Raw genomic sequence first — 21,667 nt, 5'->3', positions numbered from 1 at the left:
CGTCCGGGCGTCCGCGGGAGGCGGCTGCTCGGGTCACTCCGGGGGCAGCATGCGCGGCGGGGCTGGGCGCTGGGGCGCGATCTCCGGCCGGGGCGCGGGGCTGTGCGGGGCCAGGGGTCAGCGCTCCAGGGCCGGGGCGCGAGGCTGCGGCGGGAACGCGTCACGGCCGCACCGTCTGGGCGCCCGCCGGCTCATGTCTCCTCCTCCGCGTCTCTCCGGCCGTGCGCATCGCCGCCTCCCACCGCTGGCGGCGGCCGGGGCGTTTTCTACGCGCGGGCGGCGAGGGGGCGGGGGGCCGGGGGCGGGCCCGGGCCCGAGTCGGCACAATGAGGATGCGGGGCCCGGGGGCTCCCCCCTCGGGGCGCGGCCGGACGGGCGCTCAGCTCGGCTGGGTGCGCCGCGCCCACATCAAAGGCGGCCCAGCCTGCTTGCCTGCCTGCCGCGGCCTCTCCACTGCCTCCTCCTCCTCCTCCTCCTCCTCCTCCTCCTCCTCCTCCTCCTCCTGGCGGCTCGGGGTTGGAGGGAGGCGCTCAGACTCTCGGCGACGGGACCGGCCGCTCCGAAGGGGCCGAGCCCGCGAGGCTGGAGCTGGTGAGCGCCGAAGCCGTCGGAGCTCTGCGCCCGGGCGCAGTGATGCCCCCGCTGGGAAGGCGGCGGTCCCCAAGAACGCAGCTAGGCGCGGAGCGTCCTCACTCATCCACATTCGCTTCTAGCACTCACTCACACCCACTGGCGCTCCAGCGTGGAGCCCGGAGGGGCGGGTCAGGCCCAGCCCCCGGGGCGGCTCCGTCTAAGGGAGTTCGCTTTAGCCCGCCCTGCGAGTCCACGCAGGGCCGTGGCGTGTCCCAGATGCCCTCTCGGACGGCAGGCACTCCAAACGAGAGCCCTGCTGATCTCTGTCCCTGCCGCTGCGGGGGAGGGGGTCTCCAGGACTTCTCTCCCTCGCCCCCCTCCGGAGCTCTCGGTCCGTTCTCCGGCTCCCAGCCGGGCTCCCGGTAGGTGAGCCAGCTTTGGAAACGCGCGGCTGCCACCTAGCGGCCTCGGGGCGTCGCTGCAACACCAGCCCGGGAGGGCCAAGGGGAGCAACCAGCAGGACTCTGGTCAGCGACCACTCTAGGCCCTCCTCCGGCCACTAGGCCCAAATCTCCGGCTGAGATTTGCTTCCGTTGGAATAAGCAGTTTAGTTCCTTTAAGCAGGGCTCCGATGAGCACATCTCTTCTCATCACCTTTCCCCACTTCAGAGGCATCACTCCTGTCCTTTCTACCAACTTCAAAATGTAGGTGTTCTTGTCCTATGCAACTGCTTCACTCTCTAGAGCTCCAACAGTCAGTCAGGTTGTCCTTTGACCTGATGCTAACAGAGAAGTCATATTTGGAAAGAAACTCAAAAAGCAAAATTCAGGAATCCATACTATTTGGTTAAAAACCTGGTGTCACTGGCAGTGGTTGATAACCCCATTTCACTAGAGCATAAACTGAGGTAGCTGCTGTCAAACAGGAAATAACTGTTCCAAGTACCAGCCCTCCCTGCAAGCTCTTGAGGTTCCCTTTCAAAGTTGAGGCTCTTAAACAGGCCGCCTGTTTCACCATTGGACACAAGAGTAGAAAGAAAACCTTCTGAATTCTAGATGCTGGGTGACCGGGAAAGCTCCTGTGTGCGGAATATACTCAGAACATTCTCATTGCCAGGATTGGTCTTGCCATACTATTACTATTACTTTTAAATGGAATGGGTATATGACTATGTTCTAACATTAAAATGCTTCCAAGTTTTTCAATGTTCAGATAAAGTATATCTTGTCAACCTCACAAATAAGACTATCATCCAAATAAGACTGACCAAAAAAGTCCAGTCAAGAGAACAGTTCTGAGTAAGAGCATGAATTCAAGAGTCAGAAATCCTGGATTTGAATATTGCCTCCAACATTGACGTATAAATTCCAGCAAGTAGCAGTCTGACACTCTGCTTCTCCATCTACAAACCATAGCTAAGAACAGTAACAACTCAAGAGTTTTCAGTTACTGAATGAGGTCAGAGTCTGGCACATAATGAAGGCTCCAAAAAGTTTTAGCGATTACTAATAATCATAATTATGATTCTCAGATTTTCACTTTTCTTTACAATTTCATCAAGTAGGGAGGCAGGATCATTCTCAAGTTAATAGTAGAAGAGGTGTCCAACCAGGATGTCTGGACTTCCAAATCCAGTCACTTAGGTCATATCTTCTATTTATACCTCAAGTCTAGTTTCCACATACCTATTTACTTACTGTATATACATGATTTCCTTTAAGGTTTTCCTACTAGAACTTGACATTCATAGAACAGTATGTACCACTAATCTGGTGGCTATTTCTCATTGATTCGACAATGTATCAATCCTGTCAGGCCAGGGGTTAAGACAAGGTCCTATTCTAAAACAAACCACTTCACTTTTAGGGAAAATGCACAGTAAGTGCAGTCAAGAGATAAATTCTAGCTTATGGGTGCTTTGAATAATACCAATGGGACAGAGAACACCTCTTAGTAAATACTTAAGACTATGCAGCAAAGGTGAGAACTAGCCACACAAAGGAATACTGCAAGCAAAAGACATCAAGTGCCTACAAGTAGAAAAAGGCAGGATTAGCCAGGGACGAGTGGCAGTTCAGGGTGAAAACAGGCAAATACTTATCATGCCTCATAGACTCTCGGAGGCCAATAGATAGCTAAAGGCCCTTTTAAAGGGCACTATGTACAATTTTTAAGTCAGTTTTAAGTGTGCTCCGAGTTTGTCACAGATCTATGTAAACACCTAAGGCATCCTTCCCACCACCTATCCCTGGTCCCAAACTAACATTAATTTGTTGGCACTAGATTCTAGTGTAACATAAATTGAACCAGGTGTTAGGTACTACTTTGTGTCCAGCTTTTTATTCAGCATGTTTCTAAGATTCATCCTCATTTGTTGTTTTTATCAGTTTTTTTATTGCCAAGTAGTACCTAACAGTGTGGATATACTAATTTGTGCGGCAACTAGTCTGTCAGACTTTGAAACTAAGTCAAAATAATTTTTTTATAAGATTTTATTCATTTATTAGAGAGAGAGAGAGAGCATAAAAGCAGGGGGAGGAGCAGAGGGAGGAGAAGCTGGACACCAGGACCTCAGGATTGTAACCTGAGGGCCAGAGCCAAAGACAGAGGCTTACCAGACAGCCACCCAAGCAACCTGGAGTTTGCTTTTCAAAAGCTCACCACAGGTGCTAAAGTAAAAAGTGAATTGGAATGCTCAAACTGTGGCAGTAGGGAGGCCAAGGAGTTTATTACCAGTCCAGGCAACTGTAGCTTGGGCTGGATGGCTGTGTGGAATTGGATGTAATTCCTAGCTGTAAGCTAGTGAACTTGCCATTTTCCAAAACTGTAAACCATTGTCTTGAGTGGAACTAAAACTTTAAAGGGAATCAAGAATGTATACTGACTGCTAGTGCAATGGGATAGAAGCCCCGCAGGGCAGCTGTTTTGCTCACTAATCCTAAATACTCAGAACTCTGGGACACAGTATATATTTAAATGTTTTAGGTCACTCCTATCTTTTTCAAGTGTGAAAGTGAATTAGCACCTCAATCTGACACTTACTTTCCAATTCTCTCCAGTTTAAGATTCAGGGAGTCTGTAGAATACAAGTATTTTGGATACAGAAAGATAGGAGAACCCCCAGCCTAAGAACACAGGACAGATGGAACCTCAAGCCTTCAGCAGGACAAAGTAGTTTTTAATAAGAGTAGACAGTAGTTTTTTTTTTTTTTAGACAGTAGTTTTTAATAAGAGTGGACAGACCCTTAGGCAGACGAGGCTCTCAATTTTTCTCAAAACCAGCTCTTAGAACTTTCACAGCATTAAACAGGACCTCCACTGCCAAACTCATGAGTCAGGGAACTGGCTCTTTGGCAAGCAAGAACTGCCTGGAAGGTAGCCTTGGACTTTTTGAAGTAACATTAACCCTTTTATCATTAGCTATACTGAAATTTTTAAAAAAAACTAACCCTTTATCTCCAGAGCCCAGACCACTACCTTTTATTCAGAGGTTCAGTGTATGTGACCCTCAACTTCACTTGAACATTTCAAACAGAAGCCCCACACCTTAGACGGTTTCTCTCCCCTCATTAAGCTACTGGCTGTCAAGACCACACAGTAGCTTCTTGCAGCTTTGTGACACACTATAAACCTAGTATTTGCATGGATCCATTTAGACAGCTGGATCTGCTCTCCCCAAATGGCCTCATTAACTTGTGGTTGAAACTTAGGTAGTGCAACCTTACATGATTAAGATATCAAATGAGAGAAGCTTCCCCTAGTTACCCAACAAGTGCCATCCATCACTGCCCACCAAATGCTAACAATTCCCCTGTTGCTTTTCCAAAGGGTCTAAAAGTTAAGCTAATTGAGCACCACTTACCCAGATGGTTCTAACTGCCATTCTTTCTTATCTTAAAATATTTTGAGAAAGAGAGCAAGCATAAATGGAGAGGAGGGACAGAGGGAGAGGGAGAAGCAAGCAGACTCCCTGCTGAGCCTCACTTGGAATTTGATCCCAGGACTCCAAGACCAGGACTCACAACTCAGACACAATTAACTGAACCAGCCAGGCACCCCTGCCATTCGTTTTTTTAAAAAGAAATGTATCATCCCAGGTCTGACAAAGAAAATGAAGATGAACCTGGAACATTTTCTCACACTAGAAAGCAAAAAGCTATCGTACTGGAATCTGTGGTAGCAGAAACAAGTTAAAAGGGGATTCCATCTGCCAAAAAAAAGGTAAAAGAAAAAAATACATAAAAATTTTGAATTCAGGATACTTAAAACTCACTAGTTTCAATAAGTTGCTAGAACATCAACCCAGCATTCTGAAAATTGGTAAATGAAAATATTAAAATATTTGTTTTTCAAGTCAGGTACAGAAGTAATACAAGTGGGGATTTTAAAGTAAGTGCCTGCAAAAATAGTGAATGGTATTGCCAAGAACTAAGCCATTAAACATTCATCTTCAGCAGACTGGCTTAAGGGAAATACAATTATTCAATCAAAAAGTACTCTAAAAAAGGAATTATTCTTGGTACATCTATTATAAATCCCTCAAATGAAGAATATTCTCTCACAGGTCCCTCTATCACTATGAATCCAGATTAGAAGCCACCTGCGTGGCTCAGTAAGTTAAGTGGGGCTGGCTCCTGATTTCACCTCAGGTCATGATCAAGGGTTTTGAGATCAAGTCCCTTCTCAGGTTCACTGCTCAGTGGGGAGTCTGCTTGAGATTCTTTCTCTCCCCCTGCCCCATGCTGGCTCATTCTCTAAATAAATTTTGAAAATTAGTACTAGGGACAAAGGAAAAGAATTATGTATTTCCCTTATTAGTCCTAGAAAACAAAAAATGCTTTGAACTTTTTTTAGTTATCCCTAAGTACCTTATATATATATATTTATTTTTAGCAATTAAACCAATATTGATCTAAGTATAGCCAATCTCACTTAACAGTTTACACAGCACAAAACATTTTTTAATGAGGAATTTCTAGTCACAAGACTAGGAGCTCAATTTTCAGATTACCATATTTATTAGTTGGCTGAGGTCTAGTTACAAGACTACTAGTGACTGGAGGCACAAGAAAGCATGCCCTATCACCTGTAAACTTTTTCAAAGATGGATCTGATTAGCTTTATTTAACATGCAAGAACAAGACCACCAGTAAGGCCAACTGGCTTTCTCTTAGAATGAAGAATAGTCCTAGTCCCTTTGGTTTTCCTGTTACTTAATTACCCATCAGCTAAAGTCAAAGGTTAAAATTCTACAGAAAGTGACTCCAATTATAAATGTATCAGACCTATATTTTAAGACATTATAATCCAAGTATACTTCTACTTCTGAACATTTTAAGTAACTAATTTCCTAATATACTCCTATATCATCACATACTGTGATATGAAACAGTTTATCTAGGAAAGGAATGATTCAACTTTAATATATTTACTTCTTGATAGCACTCTGTGGCACTATTTAACACAAGTAACTTTTTCAAATTTGTGCGCAGGTTAAGCGTTTTGGAATTCTATCAATTTTTTTTAAAACATTAAGCATAAAAACGTCCTTTAAAATAGTACTTTCCAAAAAAAATAAAAATAAAATAGTACTTTCCAGTGAAATTAAGAACAATGAACATTTGCCATTTTCAACTGAATCTCCATTAAAGATATAATAAAGAGAAGCTATAAGGACACTCTGGAGAGGAAACTGAATAATCAATGAAGAAAATCAAAACCTAAAGTAAATGACTAGAAAGGACACCTGAAGCCTGGCAAGTAGCATTAGAAAGAGCGTATTACTATCAACCCTTCCCACCCTCCAAAAAGGTTACTCTCCGGGCATCTGGCTGGCTCAGTCTGTAGAGCATCTGACTCTCAATCTCAAGGTCATGAGTTCAAGACCCACACTGGACGTGGAGCCTACTTCAAAGAATAAAATAAAAAATGTTACTCTAACAAAACCACTTTAAAGATTAAAAGGCAGATAGGTATCTGCTCATTCCCATCAATGTATCTGGAACTACAGCCTAATCAACAAGAGCAATCCTCTTCATCTATATAAAAGATAAAGAGACTGAGAGGGTAAAAAAAGAAAAGAAAGCATAAACAATGCACAGGGTGAAAAGAGATTAAATACGTCCCCAAACACCCAAGGAAGAGTATTTGAAGTCAATAAAAATAAAACCAACACAAATTTGAAGATATTAAAGTCTTTTCTCTTAGAAGTTTAAAAAAGGAATGGTAAGGAACATCCAAGAGAATGAAACCAAAGGCCCAAGAACAGATAGAAGTTAAGCAGGAGATAATGGCCCCAAACAGGGAGAGTATGGAGAACAGACCCAATCTACTACCCAGGGCCTAGAACAAGACACATTATAGAATTTCAGAAGACCAGCAATAGGCCAATCTTAATCAGTTCTCAGGAAAACTGGTCCTATACAAAAGAACACCTGAAAATGGCAAGAGACTAAGCCAAGAGGCACAATTAAAATTTCCTCCATGTATTGGTAAACTACTGGAGACACCACGGTAAAACAAAAGGAGCAATAGAATCTAACTACAAATGTCATGTAATTAGCATGTGGTAAAATTGATAAAAAGATACCAAAGATTAGCCCCTGAATGTCCTCATGTAACCACCGCTTGCAATAAATTAATCTTTCCCCTGTGGATCTAAAAATGTATAAATTATGTGCTATTTTGGGCAAATTGAGAAAACAGTCAACAGAATTCATTTTTCTGTTCTGGTTCAGATGAAGAGCCCATGTTGAGAAAAGCAGCTGCAAGGTATTCAACATGCCAGATTTTACCAGTAAAAACTGGGTTTAAGTGGATAGGTGGTCTGACTAAACATTTGAAAACACACTTGCATGGTCATAATTATCACTGTTATCAAGAGGTAGGAAACTTTAAGCATTAAATGAAAAATAGAGAAGCACAACTGAGAAGCACAACTATTTGGAGGGGGAGGGCAGGGACTGTTTCTCGGGATTTCAGGATATTAATTTGATACTTTTAACTAAGTACATTTATTTCTTCGACAAAGTATAAGAGTAAATAATAGAAAGAGAAACAGTGCTACTTTATTAAAATACTGAGTTTATTTCACATGTATATTTTTGTCTCCCCACCATTTCCATTTGTCTGACCACCACTACTACTATGTCCTATCATAACATTCCATACATACTTAAAACCAAGCAAAGGGTGGAGTTCCATCTTTAAAAACTAAACAGGCATTTTGGACAACACATTCTTGGCAATGGAACCTGGACAACATTTATCAGACACGGTAGGGAAAGTTCTCACTCTGCATTATAAAAAGGACAGCCAGATATCAACTGTTACAGAAATGAAAGAAGACGGAAAATTTTAACAAACTGTTTAAACTATTTTCTTAAAGAGACTTCCTCCACTGCCAGAGATCTTGAATAGCCTGGAAAAAAAAAAAAAATGTGGTTAAAGAACCACAACACTTCATAGACACCAATAAATTAAACCACAGCTCTTTGTACAGTTCAATGTATCTATCTTTCATCCTACCACCAAAAAGGTTAACTCCAGATAATTAAGAACTAATTTCAAGGAAATGTATACTCAGAATTTAATTTCAATAACCTCAAATCAAGCATAACATGTCAATCTTTGTAGGCAGAGGTACTAGTATGTATTTAACAGCTTAGATAAACAAAATGGAAGAGGTGAGGCCAGTTTGGCCAAATGTTGCCTCAATGTCCTATACTTTAGAGCTGCCAGATTTAGTACATAAAAATATAGAACAGTTAAATACATTTATCTAAGATTATGGAACACATACTAAAAACTACTTAAAACCAGATTAACTACTCAGATTTGCTCTTATCTGATTTGTTAAAGCACTTAACACCCATCTTTCAAGACATAATCTGCTCTTCATTCTTAAAATCTAAGGATTCAGGGAACCCTGGGTGGCACCCTGGTTTAGCGCCTGCCTTTGGCCCAGGACGCAATCCTCGAGACCCGGGATCAAGTCCCATGTTGGGCTCCCGGTGCAGGGAGGCTGCTTCTCCCTCTGCCTATGTCTCTCTGCCTCTCTCTCTGTGTGACTATCCTAAATTTAAAAAAAAAAAAAAAAAAAAAAAAAATTAAAATCTAAGGATTCAAAATGTCAACTGACAAAAAGAACATCCTTGTTCTGTCCTTTAACACATGAAATCTGTAACTTGTTCTCATGCTAGTATTAACATCCATGTAAGAATCATTCTTCAAATGACAGTCTCAATTTATTTTATTAACCACTTTAAATTGGTTTTTACTAGCCAAATCCCCATAAGCAGTTTTCACAAGAAACACTGCATAAGCAATGAAAAATTTTATACATTGTGACCTGTTATCTGTAGGTATGTCAAAAAAACATGAGGCATTTACAGTTTGAGTATCTGTAATAGTAAACTGAACTATTCCTTAGTATTTCATCCTTGCACTTGAAAATAGGCTTTCAGTTTTAGACTCAGAAAATACTTCTGATAGCAGTGAGTTCAGTCATTTCAGCTGCAAGACTAATACTGTGTGGAAGGCCTTCACAACTTTGATTATCTTTCCCTAAATTCTTAACCACAAATCTTATTTTACCATGGTCTTTGACACTAACTGGGAGAAATCATTTGTCTTATACTTCCTTGTTAAGTATATGCAGATTCACATCTTACTTTCCACTATTTGCAATACAGAACAATTGCAACAATTGCATACTCTGGTTTCACAAGGATTTTTAACAAATGTCTACTGTTCAGAAACTTCACAGAATTCACACTTGCATTTTGGGGTTTAATACACACAGTACAGAACAGTCTCTTATAGAAGAGTGTTAAGTTGAATTTCATCTCACAGCCATATCAATAAAGACTGAACTCACCAATACTTCAAACTGGACCAAAGTAGTGCTGCCATTTAAGTCATGTAAGTACTAGGTAACTGGCAGAAAAGTAGCTCATACTGAATAAAGTTGAGGTATAGGGATTCTTGACAAAAAAACAATTAACACAGAATGTTCTACATATACAAAGGTGCCTTTGCAACCTTACCTTTTTACATTTTCCTTTACAATCTGAGTCAGCAACCATAAATACAACCATTAAAGTAAATCATGAATTTTCTATTGAGAAAATAGCATTTAAGAAATATAAAATTCAACAGCTGACTCAAGCTAATATTTGAATATTTACTACAATTTGGCTTCTTGCTTCCAGATTTTATACCTCAGGTTGTTTTCAGCAAAATGTGCTTCCTATAAGATCTACAGAGAAAATGGTCTTCTCTGCCAACTCAAAAGAAAGCAGAAGTCCAGACTACAAGTACTCAAATGGAGCAGCAAGGAAATCAGATGATTTCCTTAGCCAACAGAGTACCAAAAGTAAAGTGAATTCAGTAACCAAGAGATAATTTTATAGAAAAACCGGAGAAAAATGTACTAGAGTTATCTTCTCAAATTCTTACAAGTTTCCAGGTATTTAATCTGAAGTATTGTTTGTGGTTAGGAACCTTTTAAAAGAAGCCAACACTTAAACTAAAAATCATAAATAAGTCACAAAAAATTAGGATTTAGTCACATCTCCTAAAAATTCAGTTACCTCTTGGTCAGTCATCCGGAAGCAATTCTTCACATAATTGATGAACTTGGCTTCCACTTTGGGAAGAGAACCACCCTAGGAAACAAAAGCATTAATAATGTTAAGTACAGAAATACTGTTTTTGAGATACTATGAAACTCCTCACAGATTCTCATGCTATTATGTGGATCATTGGTTCACTCTTTGTCCCTTCAACTCTTCATTTTAATACTTTGGTTTTAGGCCCAGAAACACCTACTGGTAACAATATTTAAAACCTAGGTCTTGGGCAGCCTGGGTGGCGCAGCAATTTAGCGCTGCCTTCAGCTCAGGTCGTAATCCTGGAGTCCCAGGATTGAGTCCCATGTGGGGCTCCCTGCATGGAGCCTGCTTCTCCCTCTGCCTGTGTCTCTGCCTCTCTCGCTCTCTCATGAATAAATGAATAAAATAAAATCTTTAAATAAATAAGTAAACAAGAATAAAAAAATAAAACCTAGGTCTTTCATTAAGGAAGGCACGTGAGGGCAGCCCCGGTGGCGCAGCAGTTTGGTGTCGCCTGCAGCCTGGCGTGTGATCCTGGAGACTTGGGATCGAGTCCCACATCGGGCTCCCTGCATGGAGCCTGCTTCTCCCTCTGCCTGTGTCTCAGAATAAATAAAATCTTAAAAAAAAAAAGGAGGGCACGTGATGTAACGAGCACTAGGTATTATCTAAGACTAATCACTGAGCTCTACCTCTGAAACTAATAAACCATATATAAACTGGATTTAAATAAAAAAGAGGGGGGGGGGAACCTAGGTCTTTCATAGTACTCCTATAAATCTATAAATAAGTTCATGAGTTTTAAATTCTCTCAAACCACTCTAAAAACACAGAACATAAGCTACAGTTGATACTCTTCAGGAATTCAAATATGCCAATTTGACTGCTTGCTCTACTATATAGTACCCAGAACCAAATGCAAATTTATACCCCTTTTTGAGTACCATATACAAAGAATCAAAATTGCTTAATCACTTAATACTTAAGAACCTAGATCCAGCACAACCGTAACCTGGGAGTCAGTCAGTTCAGGGCATATATGAAGTCGAATGGGGGGAAAAAATTAGTCCCACATTTCACTAACCAAAACTTGGCACCTCCTTCAATTATGGACACAGGGAAGAAATCACAAGATTATTAATACAACTCATTTTCAAAATAGTTCATCGCCAAACACTTTCAAACGCTGCAATTACTGCAAATATCTTGCAAATATCTTGATGTGTTCATATTCATCACTACTTTTGAATTATCTTAATACTAAATATAAACCTTTTGTTTCCTCTTTTTGTAACTAAATTTTAATTTTCCTTTTAACCTAAATCTTCTATGCATTTTAACAAGAGCAAGGTTTCAGAATGCCAAAGGAATCAAGGCACAAAATAGGTTAAGATCAGAAGGATGGTTAAGATCCTTAAATTGCCTCTGTAACCTAGAAAATAAACCTCACTGTAAATTCCATTTTTAAATTATCGTCACATACATTCTTATTTGATTCATTCAAATATTTATTGAGCAGCTAGGGAGACACAAAGGCGATTAAAACATGGCCAAAGAGGTAAAGCAAATGCGCAAATCATAGAAAGCAAAGTGTAAAGGGTCACTGAATCACAGCAGTCAAAAGAAAAGTGCTTTAGGAGATCAAGAATGAGATTGCTTCCAGCCTGGAAGGGGGTGTGGGTGGGTGGCAAAACAGGAAAGGGATTTGAGACTTCAGTCTGGATTGTTGATGACAGTCAGTATGGACTATATTTGTCTCTCCTTTTCCTCTCTCCCCAGCTTTGGGTTTATTTTACCAGTAGTGCCCAGGACTGTTCAATTCGCCTGTAATTAAACCAAGGAGATAGGACCATATTAAAATGGGGGGGGGGGGGAATCTAAAAAATGTCATTTTAGCACTGTATGCAAGGGATAAAAATAAAACAGTGATACCAGAAGCTAGAAAGGTATACAGTAGTACTAAAGCAAAAACCAACAAACACATTGTGGTTCTAAAGGTTTCCCAACTGACTCATCACTGCACAAAAAAATTTACTGAAACCAGGTAAACTTACAAAGCAAAGGAAAAACATGGGGAAACAAAGAGTCAGCAACTTTTCCTCACCATCCCATCTTTACTCTGAAGTCCAAGTTTACTAGGTTTAGTAAGCTTAGTTTCTCAATCAAGTAAGTAGCAGGAAGAGAGCTAATTTCTTCTCACATTTCTATTATTTAAGACAAAATGGCAACTAAATATAAGCGTTCAGAGATTCAAGATATTACTATAACTGGTAATATCTTGGAATAAAGAGCAAATAAAGGGATCCCTGCGTGGCTCAGCGGTTTAGCGCCTGCCTTTGGCCCAGGGTGCGATCCTGGAGTCCCAGGATCGAGTCCCACATCAGGCTCCTGGCATGGAGCCTGCTTCTCCCTCCTCCTGTGTCTCTGCCTCTCTGCCTATCATAAATAAATAAATCTTAAAAAAAAAAAAAAGAGCAAATAAAGATTCAAATTTGTTGGAAAATGTTTGACTAAAATCAGTCATGCATAATCATTGTAACTAACCCATCAGCAACCAAGCAATTTCCACTTTTCCCACAGCCTGTAAATTTATAGAAGACTCAAACGCCCTCTGCTGGTTCTATAGCATCTTACAACTAAAAAAAGAAAAACTACTCTCACTGAACTCCTTTTAACATCTAAGGTCAGAATGAATCTTAAAACCAACTTACTGGTCTTTCTTTTATATATAAAAAAAAAGTAAATATATATGTAACTTCAAGTACACACACACACACACAAAAATGTCAAGGTGAGAAATGAATGCAAAAAACAATGTTTCTGAAAAAAGAAAAAGCATAGCACAAAAGGGGCAGGTATATCAAGATTAAAAAAGTAAGGAACAATCTAGTTCCAAAGCCATCACAATGGTATTACTCTAAAAGAGGGACAGGACGCCTGGGTGGCTCAGTGGTTGAGTGTTTGCTTCGGCTCAGGGTGTGATCCTAGGGTCCCAGGATACAGTCCCACATCGGGCTGGCTCCCTGCATGGAGCCTGTTCTTCCTTCTGCCTGTGACTGCCTGTGTCTCTCAAGAATAAATAAAATCTTAAAAAAAAAAAAAAAAAAACCATCTAGGTTTTAAGATCCTTTTATACTCACTTTTTCTATACTTGCTTGCATTTTTGCTTTAATGTCTTCTACAGAACTAGGTCCTTTCGGTGTTTTGGGAGTCTTTTCCTGTTTTTTGAAAGATTCTTGACCCTGAAAAAAAAGATTAAGTTTCAAAAGGACATAAAGGGGTGTCTCTTACGACCCATCCTACCTAACTGGATTTTCTCAAGAAAATCATTCTTATTTACAATCCTTCCTTGTAAAAAATAGAGTTGTTTTAAATAAACATCTCAACAATTGTTTCTTATTCTTAATATGTCATTCCTGAATAAAAACAAGAATAGTTTGAGCTTTTTATATTCAACATCAGATCAGATCAGTTCTACACTTGTACACCATCAAAATTGAAACCAGAAGGCCCCAAGAATGAAGCAAGTAAATGTACCTTGATATGCCTTAAGCCCATCCCATAGCTTCTAATAATCTCCAAGCTGGGGTACTGTGGCTCTTTTAAGTTGCTAGTACACAGCCAGAGTACACAGCCAGAGTTGAGAAAACTCTATGCCATAAAATACTTTAAAGAACACCTTACAGGACACATCTGTCTATAGTGCAATAAAAAAATTTTTGTTGGCATCCTCCACTAGAGGATGGATCCTCCACCAACAAACACAATGTTTTATATATGTATTTTTTATTGGAGTTTGATTTACCAACATATAGTATAATAATACCCAGTGCGTATCCCCTCAAGTGCCCCCCCCCCTCAGTGCCTGTCACTCAGTCACCCCATCCCACCACCCACTTCCTCTTCCACTACCCCTTGGTAGTTCCCCAAAGTTAGGAGTTTCATGTTTTGTCACCGTGATATTTCCCACTTACTTTCTCTCCTTTCCCCTATAATCCCTTTCATTATTTTTTATATTCCTCACATGAGCGAAACTGTATATAATGATTGTCCTTCAAAAATATGGAATGCTTCATGAATTTGCATATCATCCAGGCACCATGCTATTTTTCTCTGTATTGTTCCAATTTTAGTATATATGCAAAGCGAGCACACCAACAAGCACACTTTAGCACTTTAAGATATCAATTAAAACTTCTAATTACTTCAGTAAAGGTTGTGGTTTATGTGTATGCCACTTACTTTTGTTCTTGGTGTTGATGGTTTTGAGTCTTTTCCATTCTGGTTTGATTTTTGTGCATTTTTGGCTGGAGTATCTCGTATAGACTGCAATTAGAAATTAATCTTAATCAATGCTCTCCTACACATAACAGACATATGAGTCCAAGTAAAACAGCCCCAAACCACTTAAACAAAAGCAGTCAGGGTAAGACAAAACAATCACTCTGACAAAAGGTATTAAGGGCTATGAAAGTGGGAGAAGACCACAAGGATAAAGAAAATAGATCACTATTAGGAAAGTTTTTAAGATTAAAATCCTATTCAGGACTAATTTAAGTACAAGATCAACAACTCCTCCCAAACGAGCTTTCGTTAACTACAAAACAAAGCACTAAAAAATTTCCATTTCTGTCAGCCTGTACCATTGTGTTGTACTTACTTTCTTTACAGGAGCCTTTTCTTCAGCTTCCTCATCATCAAAATCATCATCATCATCACTACAAATGAAATGAGTCATTATTTTAAAAAAATTTTTTTTTTTAAAATTTTTAATTTAAATTCGATTTGCCAACATAGAACACTCAGTGCTCATCCCATCAAGTGCCCATCACCCAATTACCCTATCCCCCCACCCATCTTCTCTTCTACAAACAACCCTGTTTCCCAGAGTTAGAAATCTCATGATTTGTGTCCCTAATTTTTCCTCACAAGGAGTCACTACTACTGATCCAATGCACTCATAAGCCTGTGTAAAAACTGGATGAAACTCCAAGTTTAGTCAATCAAGATGTTAAGAATTTCAAACTTTTGAGGATTGACAAAAAGAATTGGAAGCAAGGGTCTCAAAGAGCTATTTGCATGTTCATCTTCACAACACTATTCACAATTTCCAAGAGGTGGAAGCAACCTAAATATCTACTAACAAATGCTAAGAAAATTATCATTTATATATTTAAGGAAATATTCAGGATTTTTGGATAGTTATTAGAATATTGCGATTTTTAAAAAAGACTTTAGAATGAGAGACTCCCAAGGAGATTTCCTTTGCTGAGCAAGGACCCTGATGCAGGGCTCTACCTCAGGACTCTGAGGATCATAACCTAAGGTGAAATCAAGAGTCAGACACAATAGACTGAGCCACTTGGGTGCCCCTAGAATATTCAGTTTTAAAGGAAATCCTGTCACATGGATGAACCTTGAGAACATACTAACAAACATGACAGTCATGGAAAAGACATAGTGTATGATCCTACTTAATGAGGCATCAAAAGTAATCTTTTACTCTATAGAACCCAAAAGGAGATTGGTGGTAGCCAAGGGTTGGAGAATGGTGGAAAGGAGTTTTCATTAAGTAAATTTTCAGTATTAATAGATGAAAAGACTTTAGGATCTATTAAACAACAATATAATTAACACTCAACTGTACACTTCAAAAATGGTTAAGATAATATTGTATTTTCTTACAACTAAAGTGGATAAAAAACTTAAAAATGGAAGTTGTAGTTTAAAGAAATTAAATAGAAACACATGTTCACAGATCAGGAGAAATATTCTAAGGTGGCAACTCTCCAAATTAATCCACGATTCATCACACCCCTAACAATCCCAGGTTCTCTGTAGACATTGATCCTACAATTTGTATTAAAATTCAAAGAACCCAAAAGCAGCCAAAAATCTTGAAAAAGTAACAAAATTGGAGGATGCACTTAAGTGTTTTCAAAAGAAACCCACAAAAATTACAAAGCAACAGAAATCAAGACTGTTTTACCAGCACCTAAGGATACTTATCAATAAAACCAAAGAGTCCAGAAACAAACCCATAATTCATCGTAATGATTCTCAACAACACAGTACTGTCATCCAATGGTGAAAGACGTCTAATAAACAGTGCTGGGACAACTAGAAATCCACACACAGAATTTAGGTTTGTCCCCAACTTCATACCATATACAAAAATGGATTCAAGATGGATCGAAGATTTAAATATAAGACATATAATAAAGGTTTCAGAAGATTTGGCAATGGCTTATTTTAACACCAAAAGCACACAAGCATCAAAATAAACAAACTGGACTCCATAAATCATTAAAAACATAAAAAAATTAAGCTAATATGACACTGGATGATTAAAAACTTTGGTGCAAAGGATTACACACTCAAGTGAAAACACAACCCACAGAACGGGAGAAAGTACTTGTGAATTCTTTCTGAAAAGGAACTTGTTAAGAGCTTTTTTGTTTTCTGACAACTCAGTATATCAAGACAAGTAAAGGGGTAGTTGGGTGCCTCAGTTAAGCATCTGCTTTCTGCTCAGGTCAAGATCCCAGGACACTGGGATCAGGCCTCCAGTCAGGCTTTCTACTCAGCGGGGAGCCTGCTTCTCCCCCCCTCTGCCTCTCTCTCATGAATAAATATTAAATTTACCTTAGCCTGATCAAGTTTAATAAACCTATCATCAAATCGTTTCCCAAAAAATCTTAAATCCTTCATGAAAATCTTCTATCTTTCAGAATCTCATTTTATCAGTAAGAACCAATGAACTATTAGCCAAAATCCTTTGTGGGATAAAAAAATCATTAAGTGACAACTTACAAAATGAAATGTCGCTGGAGCCATTCGGATTCTTTCTACCCAGATCACTTATATACTGTTTAGTAAAAAATCTTACCAGCAGACTTGTCATCACGTGTTTATTAAATCTTCCTCAGGAAAAAAAGTAATCTAGTCAAATACATTTGGGAAACACCGCATATTCTTTTGAAAATTTGCAACACACCGCATTTTAAAACTTTTTTTAAAAACATTTTATGAGCTACACAGCTGTCCCACACTGCAGCATTTTAAAGGCTCTTAAATGCCAGCATTTTTTAATTCAGCTAATTTAATTCAAAGCAACAGCCAATGACCATTTACCCTTTTTAAGTATTGCTTAATTTCAAAGATTGTAATTTTCATAAACTACTCTCCATACAACTGTCAAGCTTCTAAGATCACTTACTCTTCATCATCGTCGTCATCGTCGTCGTCATCATCATCGTCTTCATCAGCAGCAAGTTTTACTTTTTTCTTAAAAAAAAAAAAAAGTTCATATAAAAATACGTACATATATGTACCCATGAGCAAGTGCTGATCTTAATCACCAAAACTAAAGGCCAGGATAAGATAACCTATACCTGTGGAACCTTGCTACCACTTCCAGGGGCAGAACGCTTTCCAGATATACTAAGAAGTTTCACATCCTCCTCTTCTTCATCTTCTGACTCTGCATCTTCCTCTACAGCTAGAACAAGTTTATTTATTAGCCACTACTAGAATTCAACCAATAAGCAAGAACTCAGGGAAAAAAGGGCATAGCATACAGTAATGAGCATTTAAAAATGAAGATTCTACTAGAAAAATAGCAAATAGGGAACAGAAATTTTTTAAAAAGTAATTTTCAGGACTCCTACTCGGTTTTCAAAAAAACAAAACAAAACCTTTTCTAGTGATAATCTCCATTTAAACAATTATAAAGACAGTAGATCTAGCACACATTACAAAGTTCAAATTGGAAACAAGAGAATAAATAGCATAATACCTAATAACATACCTACTAAGTGCTGTCCACTAATATGCACAGGACCGGAACCACACTTCAACCGTAAGACCACAGGTGGTGTTATTTCAAAGCCCCCAAGGGACACCTAAAAATGATAAACTTTTAAGGTTAAATGTTTGGTATAAAAACCTGTTTCATAAGAGACCTAGAAATATGTTTGTGTTAGACAGGCATTACAGGCAAATTCATAAACCAAATGAACCAACCAGCAAACCTCTTTTATCACCTCTGACAAATAGCAAACCAATATGTTCAAGAGTTGATCATTCAACCCCACAGTGATGCAGCTGCTACTAAAAAAAAAACAAAGGAAATTCCCCCTTTTAAGTCCTTGGTGTAACCTAAACAACACCTACCTTAATACAATTAGACCTTGACATAAAATCCAAAAGTCTCAGTGCCCTTACCGTTGGCTGTACAGACATTTTCAAAGTTGCCAGAGTGACTTTAATTGGACTGCCTTCATAATTCATTGCCTCTGCTTCAACAATGTGCAATTCATCCTTTGCACCAGCTCCCAAACTGACCTGTGAACAAAAATACTTTAAATTAAGTTCCTATTTTACAATCCCCCCAAAATTTGCCTTCTAAGAAAAAACTAAGCAATTATAAACCTATTATTACCACGAACAGAAAACTTATCTGTGTACAATGTCGTCTTCAAGTTTTAGGTTGCCTTGCCCATCAATTTTTCATTTGAACAAACGCAGCAAATATATTTAATGGCATAGTTTTATCTGCTACCCACAGAATGGACCACCTAACGTCTACTGTCCACCTATTCTAAGTTAGGCAGTAAGGCTGCAGGCCCCACTATGGAGAACAAAAAAAAAAAAAAAAAAAAAAAGATTTATCACTGCCCTAAAGGGCTTTTTCTAATGCAGCCAGAGAGGCAAAGTACACAAATATGGAAAGTTGAACAGTAGTGTGACTCAACTTCACATTACCAAATGAAAAGTAAAGATGCCAAGTTTTATAGTACAGGTACATGATCACGTATTTATAACACTCAGTTATAAACAATACTACTATGAAAATGATAAGTCACACAAATAGGAATAGGCTGGAATCAAGAAAGGTCAAGTAGTTTATTTTGGAAAGTTTCAGTACCGTTCTTAAAGATAACTGGTGCTCATTTTCATCATTATCCACCTTAAAGTGGTAATCTTTGTCAGCCTTTAGTTCACAACCTGTAAATCAAGGGAAAAAAGCAACAGAGAAAAATGACACTGAAACTTAAGTGAGGATAACCGAAAGGTAACAGTTAATTTGTGACCAAGTTTCCCACTATTCTAGCTATCAGTAGGCAATGCAGAGGTAGCTCTTCCTGGATTTCTTGAACAGCAATGTCTAGAAACATCACATAATATTTATACAGGGCTTTATAAATTCCACTTTCCAACTATACTATTTCATTTTCAACTACACTCTAGTTGTTTCTAGATAGAAACAAGCTCAAAGATCTAGTAAATCTGGATCTGGCAGTATCTGAAACTAAGTCTAATGTACAATATTGATAAACTTTAAAAAGGACTAATTACCTGCCTAAGAAAGAGAAGTGACCAATTTAGAAATGAGAATGGTTACACAAACTACAAGAACAGCCTGTATTCACAGGACATAAACTACAGATGTAAAAGACCCAAAACTTGCTAGAGGGGTCAATATTCCATCTTTGAAGTTAACAGAAATGATGTACTTTATGCTTAGAAATTACGTTTAAGAATAGATATATCCTAGGGATATTTCCCATAGAAAAGATTAACACAAAAATACAGTATAAATTGACCAGAAACCCTAGCAATTCAAAAGGACTAGGAATAAAAGCCGTAACATATGGTGTAAGTTACCCGCTCCCATCCCATCAATAGGCAAGTTGTTTCAAGTACCATCAGAATAACCTTTTAATTAAAGGACTCCATTTAATTGCCCTCTAACAGTTACTGGTACTTAATGCCTAAATGTTACCTCAATTAACAAATCTCAGCATGGTATATAAAGAAACGTGGGGGCAGGATTTGCACTTACTTCAAAGTCTGACAAAGATAGGGCTTCTGACAATTTCACTAAGATTGAAAACCAAAGCTGGCCTCTCTACTATGTATGTAACTGCTTTCTGGAGAGGGGAGGGGAAGATTCCAAAAACAGTACCAGCTCTTACTGAACCCCACACAAATTTCTCATCTTTTCAAAAAAGCTGTTTGCTCAACGCCACAAGAAGGCTGTTTCCCCCAGCCTCCCTCCAAAAATCAACGCACCAGTTCTAGAAGCAAAGGTCTTGGTTTAGATCTACCCACTATTTACCTACAAGTACAAGCCCTCGTTAAGCCTCAAGCCTTCAGTTCTGAGCATCAGTCATGTGCAAATTGGGCTGGTTCAATCTACCAACCAATGTGAGATTTTTTTAACAAGTGCTCTATAAATGAGAACTGCCATCACAGATGTTAAGGACTGAACAAAGACTTCCAGAATCTTGGCTCTACCAGCCTCTTCACGTAAGATTTCCCGCCCAACAGCTTCAATTAAGCCCCAGGATGCCACGCTCCGTGGTGACAAGCCACCAGGGAGACCCGGATGTAGTGCCCACACCCCCTCCTTCCCCCAACCACGTGGCAACCACGTGCTCCCAGCGGTTGCGGCCTCCTCACGCCCGGCCGCGCCTCCCCTCCCCCCGCAACGGGCCGAGGCACCGGGGCTGAAACTCGGCCCTGAAGCTCCGCACTCTTGAGGCCTAAGGACAACGCCAGGCTCTAAATACCCTTTCCCCCAGAAAGGAAGCCCACGCCCCACACCGCGGACTCCCTCAACCTCCAGGACCAAGCCGGGGCCCTGCATCAAAGACGCCGGCCAAGAATCCCAAGCCTATACGAAACCACACAGCTCAAGAGAAAATCAAGCCCGTGGCTCTACCGCGTGCCCCCAAGCAAAGCCGAACCCTCAGCCGGTCGGTTCGACGTTACCTCAGGCCCTGGGCCTGGGATCGTTCCTGCCCAAGGCTTCAGGCCGCCCCTCCTTTCACCGCTTCGTGCTCCTCTCTGGACCTCCCATCTCTTACGGGGCAGGGCCTCGGCGGCTCTCTTCCCTCCCTCAGGCCTCCAGCTTGCCTGGCTTACCCTCCCAGCCCAGGCCTCAGTGGGATTCCCGCCCCCCCCCCACCTCAAAGCCACCAGGCCCTGCCCGGCCTCACCCCAACCCCCCTGCACTTACCAAAAAGATAGTTCTGGGGCCGCAGGGGGCTCATGTCCATGTCCATCGAATCTTCCATGGGGCGGTGGCACGCACTTAGGTGGGAGAGAAGGCGGACGGAGACACACGACTACTGTTCCTCAGAACAGCCGCGCAGGACGGAATCACAGCAGGGAAAGGACGCGGGCTCCCTGCGCACATATATAGCACCGCGAAGATCTCGCGAGAGCTTTCCAAGTCCCGTCTCCGCGCGCGTGCTCGGGAGCCCCCCTCCCCTGACGGTCGCCCTCCCGCGCAAGCGCTCTTCAACTCCACTCCTTTCTACCTCGCCCCCCACCTCCTCCAGGTACTTCGCGGGCTCCCACGGAGCACGCGCACTCGTACCCCGGCCCCACCCCTCCGCCGCCGCCGCGGCCGCTGTGCGCACGCGCGCTCTCCCCTGGTAGCGCGCGCTGCCCCCCTCCCACCCTTCCA

General features: G+C 40.4%; 1 protein-coding gene and 1 pseudogene across 1 annotated transcript; both read right to left on the bottom strand.

Annotated features, from left to right (window-relative positions):
* Positions 1 to 7,637: 7,637 nt before the first annotated feature.
* Positions 7,638 to 21,443, bottom strand: NPM1 (nucleophosmin 1). The gene is made up of 11 exons (XM_041750464.1): positions 21,215 to 21,443; positions 19,118 to 19,197; positions 18,415 to 18,534; positions 17,999 to 18,092; positions 17,583 to 17,689; positions 17,408 to 17,475; positions 14,849 to 14,906; positions 14,431 to 14,514; positions 13,329 to 13,430; positions 10,168 to 10,242; positions 7,638 to 7,994 (listed from the first exon to the last, which is right to left on the bottom strand). Exons 1-11 carry the CDS (start codon positions 21,270 to 21,272, stop codon positions 7,956 to 7,958), a joined length of 885 nt encoding a protein of 294 aa, XP_041606398.1. The 5' UTR covers positions 21,273 to 21,443; the 3' UTR covers positions 7,638 to 7,955.
* Positions 14,245 to 14,341, bottom strand: LOC121488495 (annotated as a pseudogene).
* Positions 21,444 to 21,667: the final 224 nt, after the last annotated feature.

This window comes from Vulpes lagopus, chromosome 3 (genome assembly GCF_018345385.1).
Source record: "Vulpes lagopus strain Blue_001 chromosome 3, ASM1834538v1, whole genome shotgun sequence".
Classification (NCBI taxonomy): Eukaryota; Metazoa; Chordata; class Mammalia; order Carnivora; family Canidae; genus Vulpes; species Vulpes lagopus.
Note: the sequence above shows the minus strand (reverse complement) of the source record. Positions and strands in the feature narration are given on the sequence as shown.

Bases quoted from the DNA above. Each gene is read 5' to 3' on its own strand.
- NPM1 (XM_041750464.1), bottom strand. From the start codon at position 21,272: ATGGAAGATTCGATGGACATGGACATGAGCCCCCTGCGGCCCCAGAAC. The intron at 19,198-21,214 runs GTAAGTGCAGGG...CTTGATTTACAG, and splicing joins GCCCCAGAACTATCTTTTTG to GTTGTGAACTAAAGGCTGAC. The intron at 14,515-14,848 runs GTAAGTACAACA...TTCTAATTGCAG, and splicing joins AAAAGGCTCCTGTAAAGAAA to TCTATACGAGATACTCCAGC.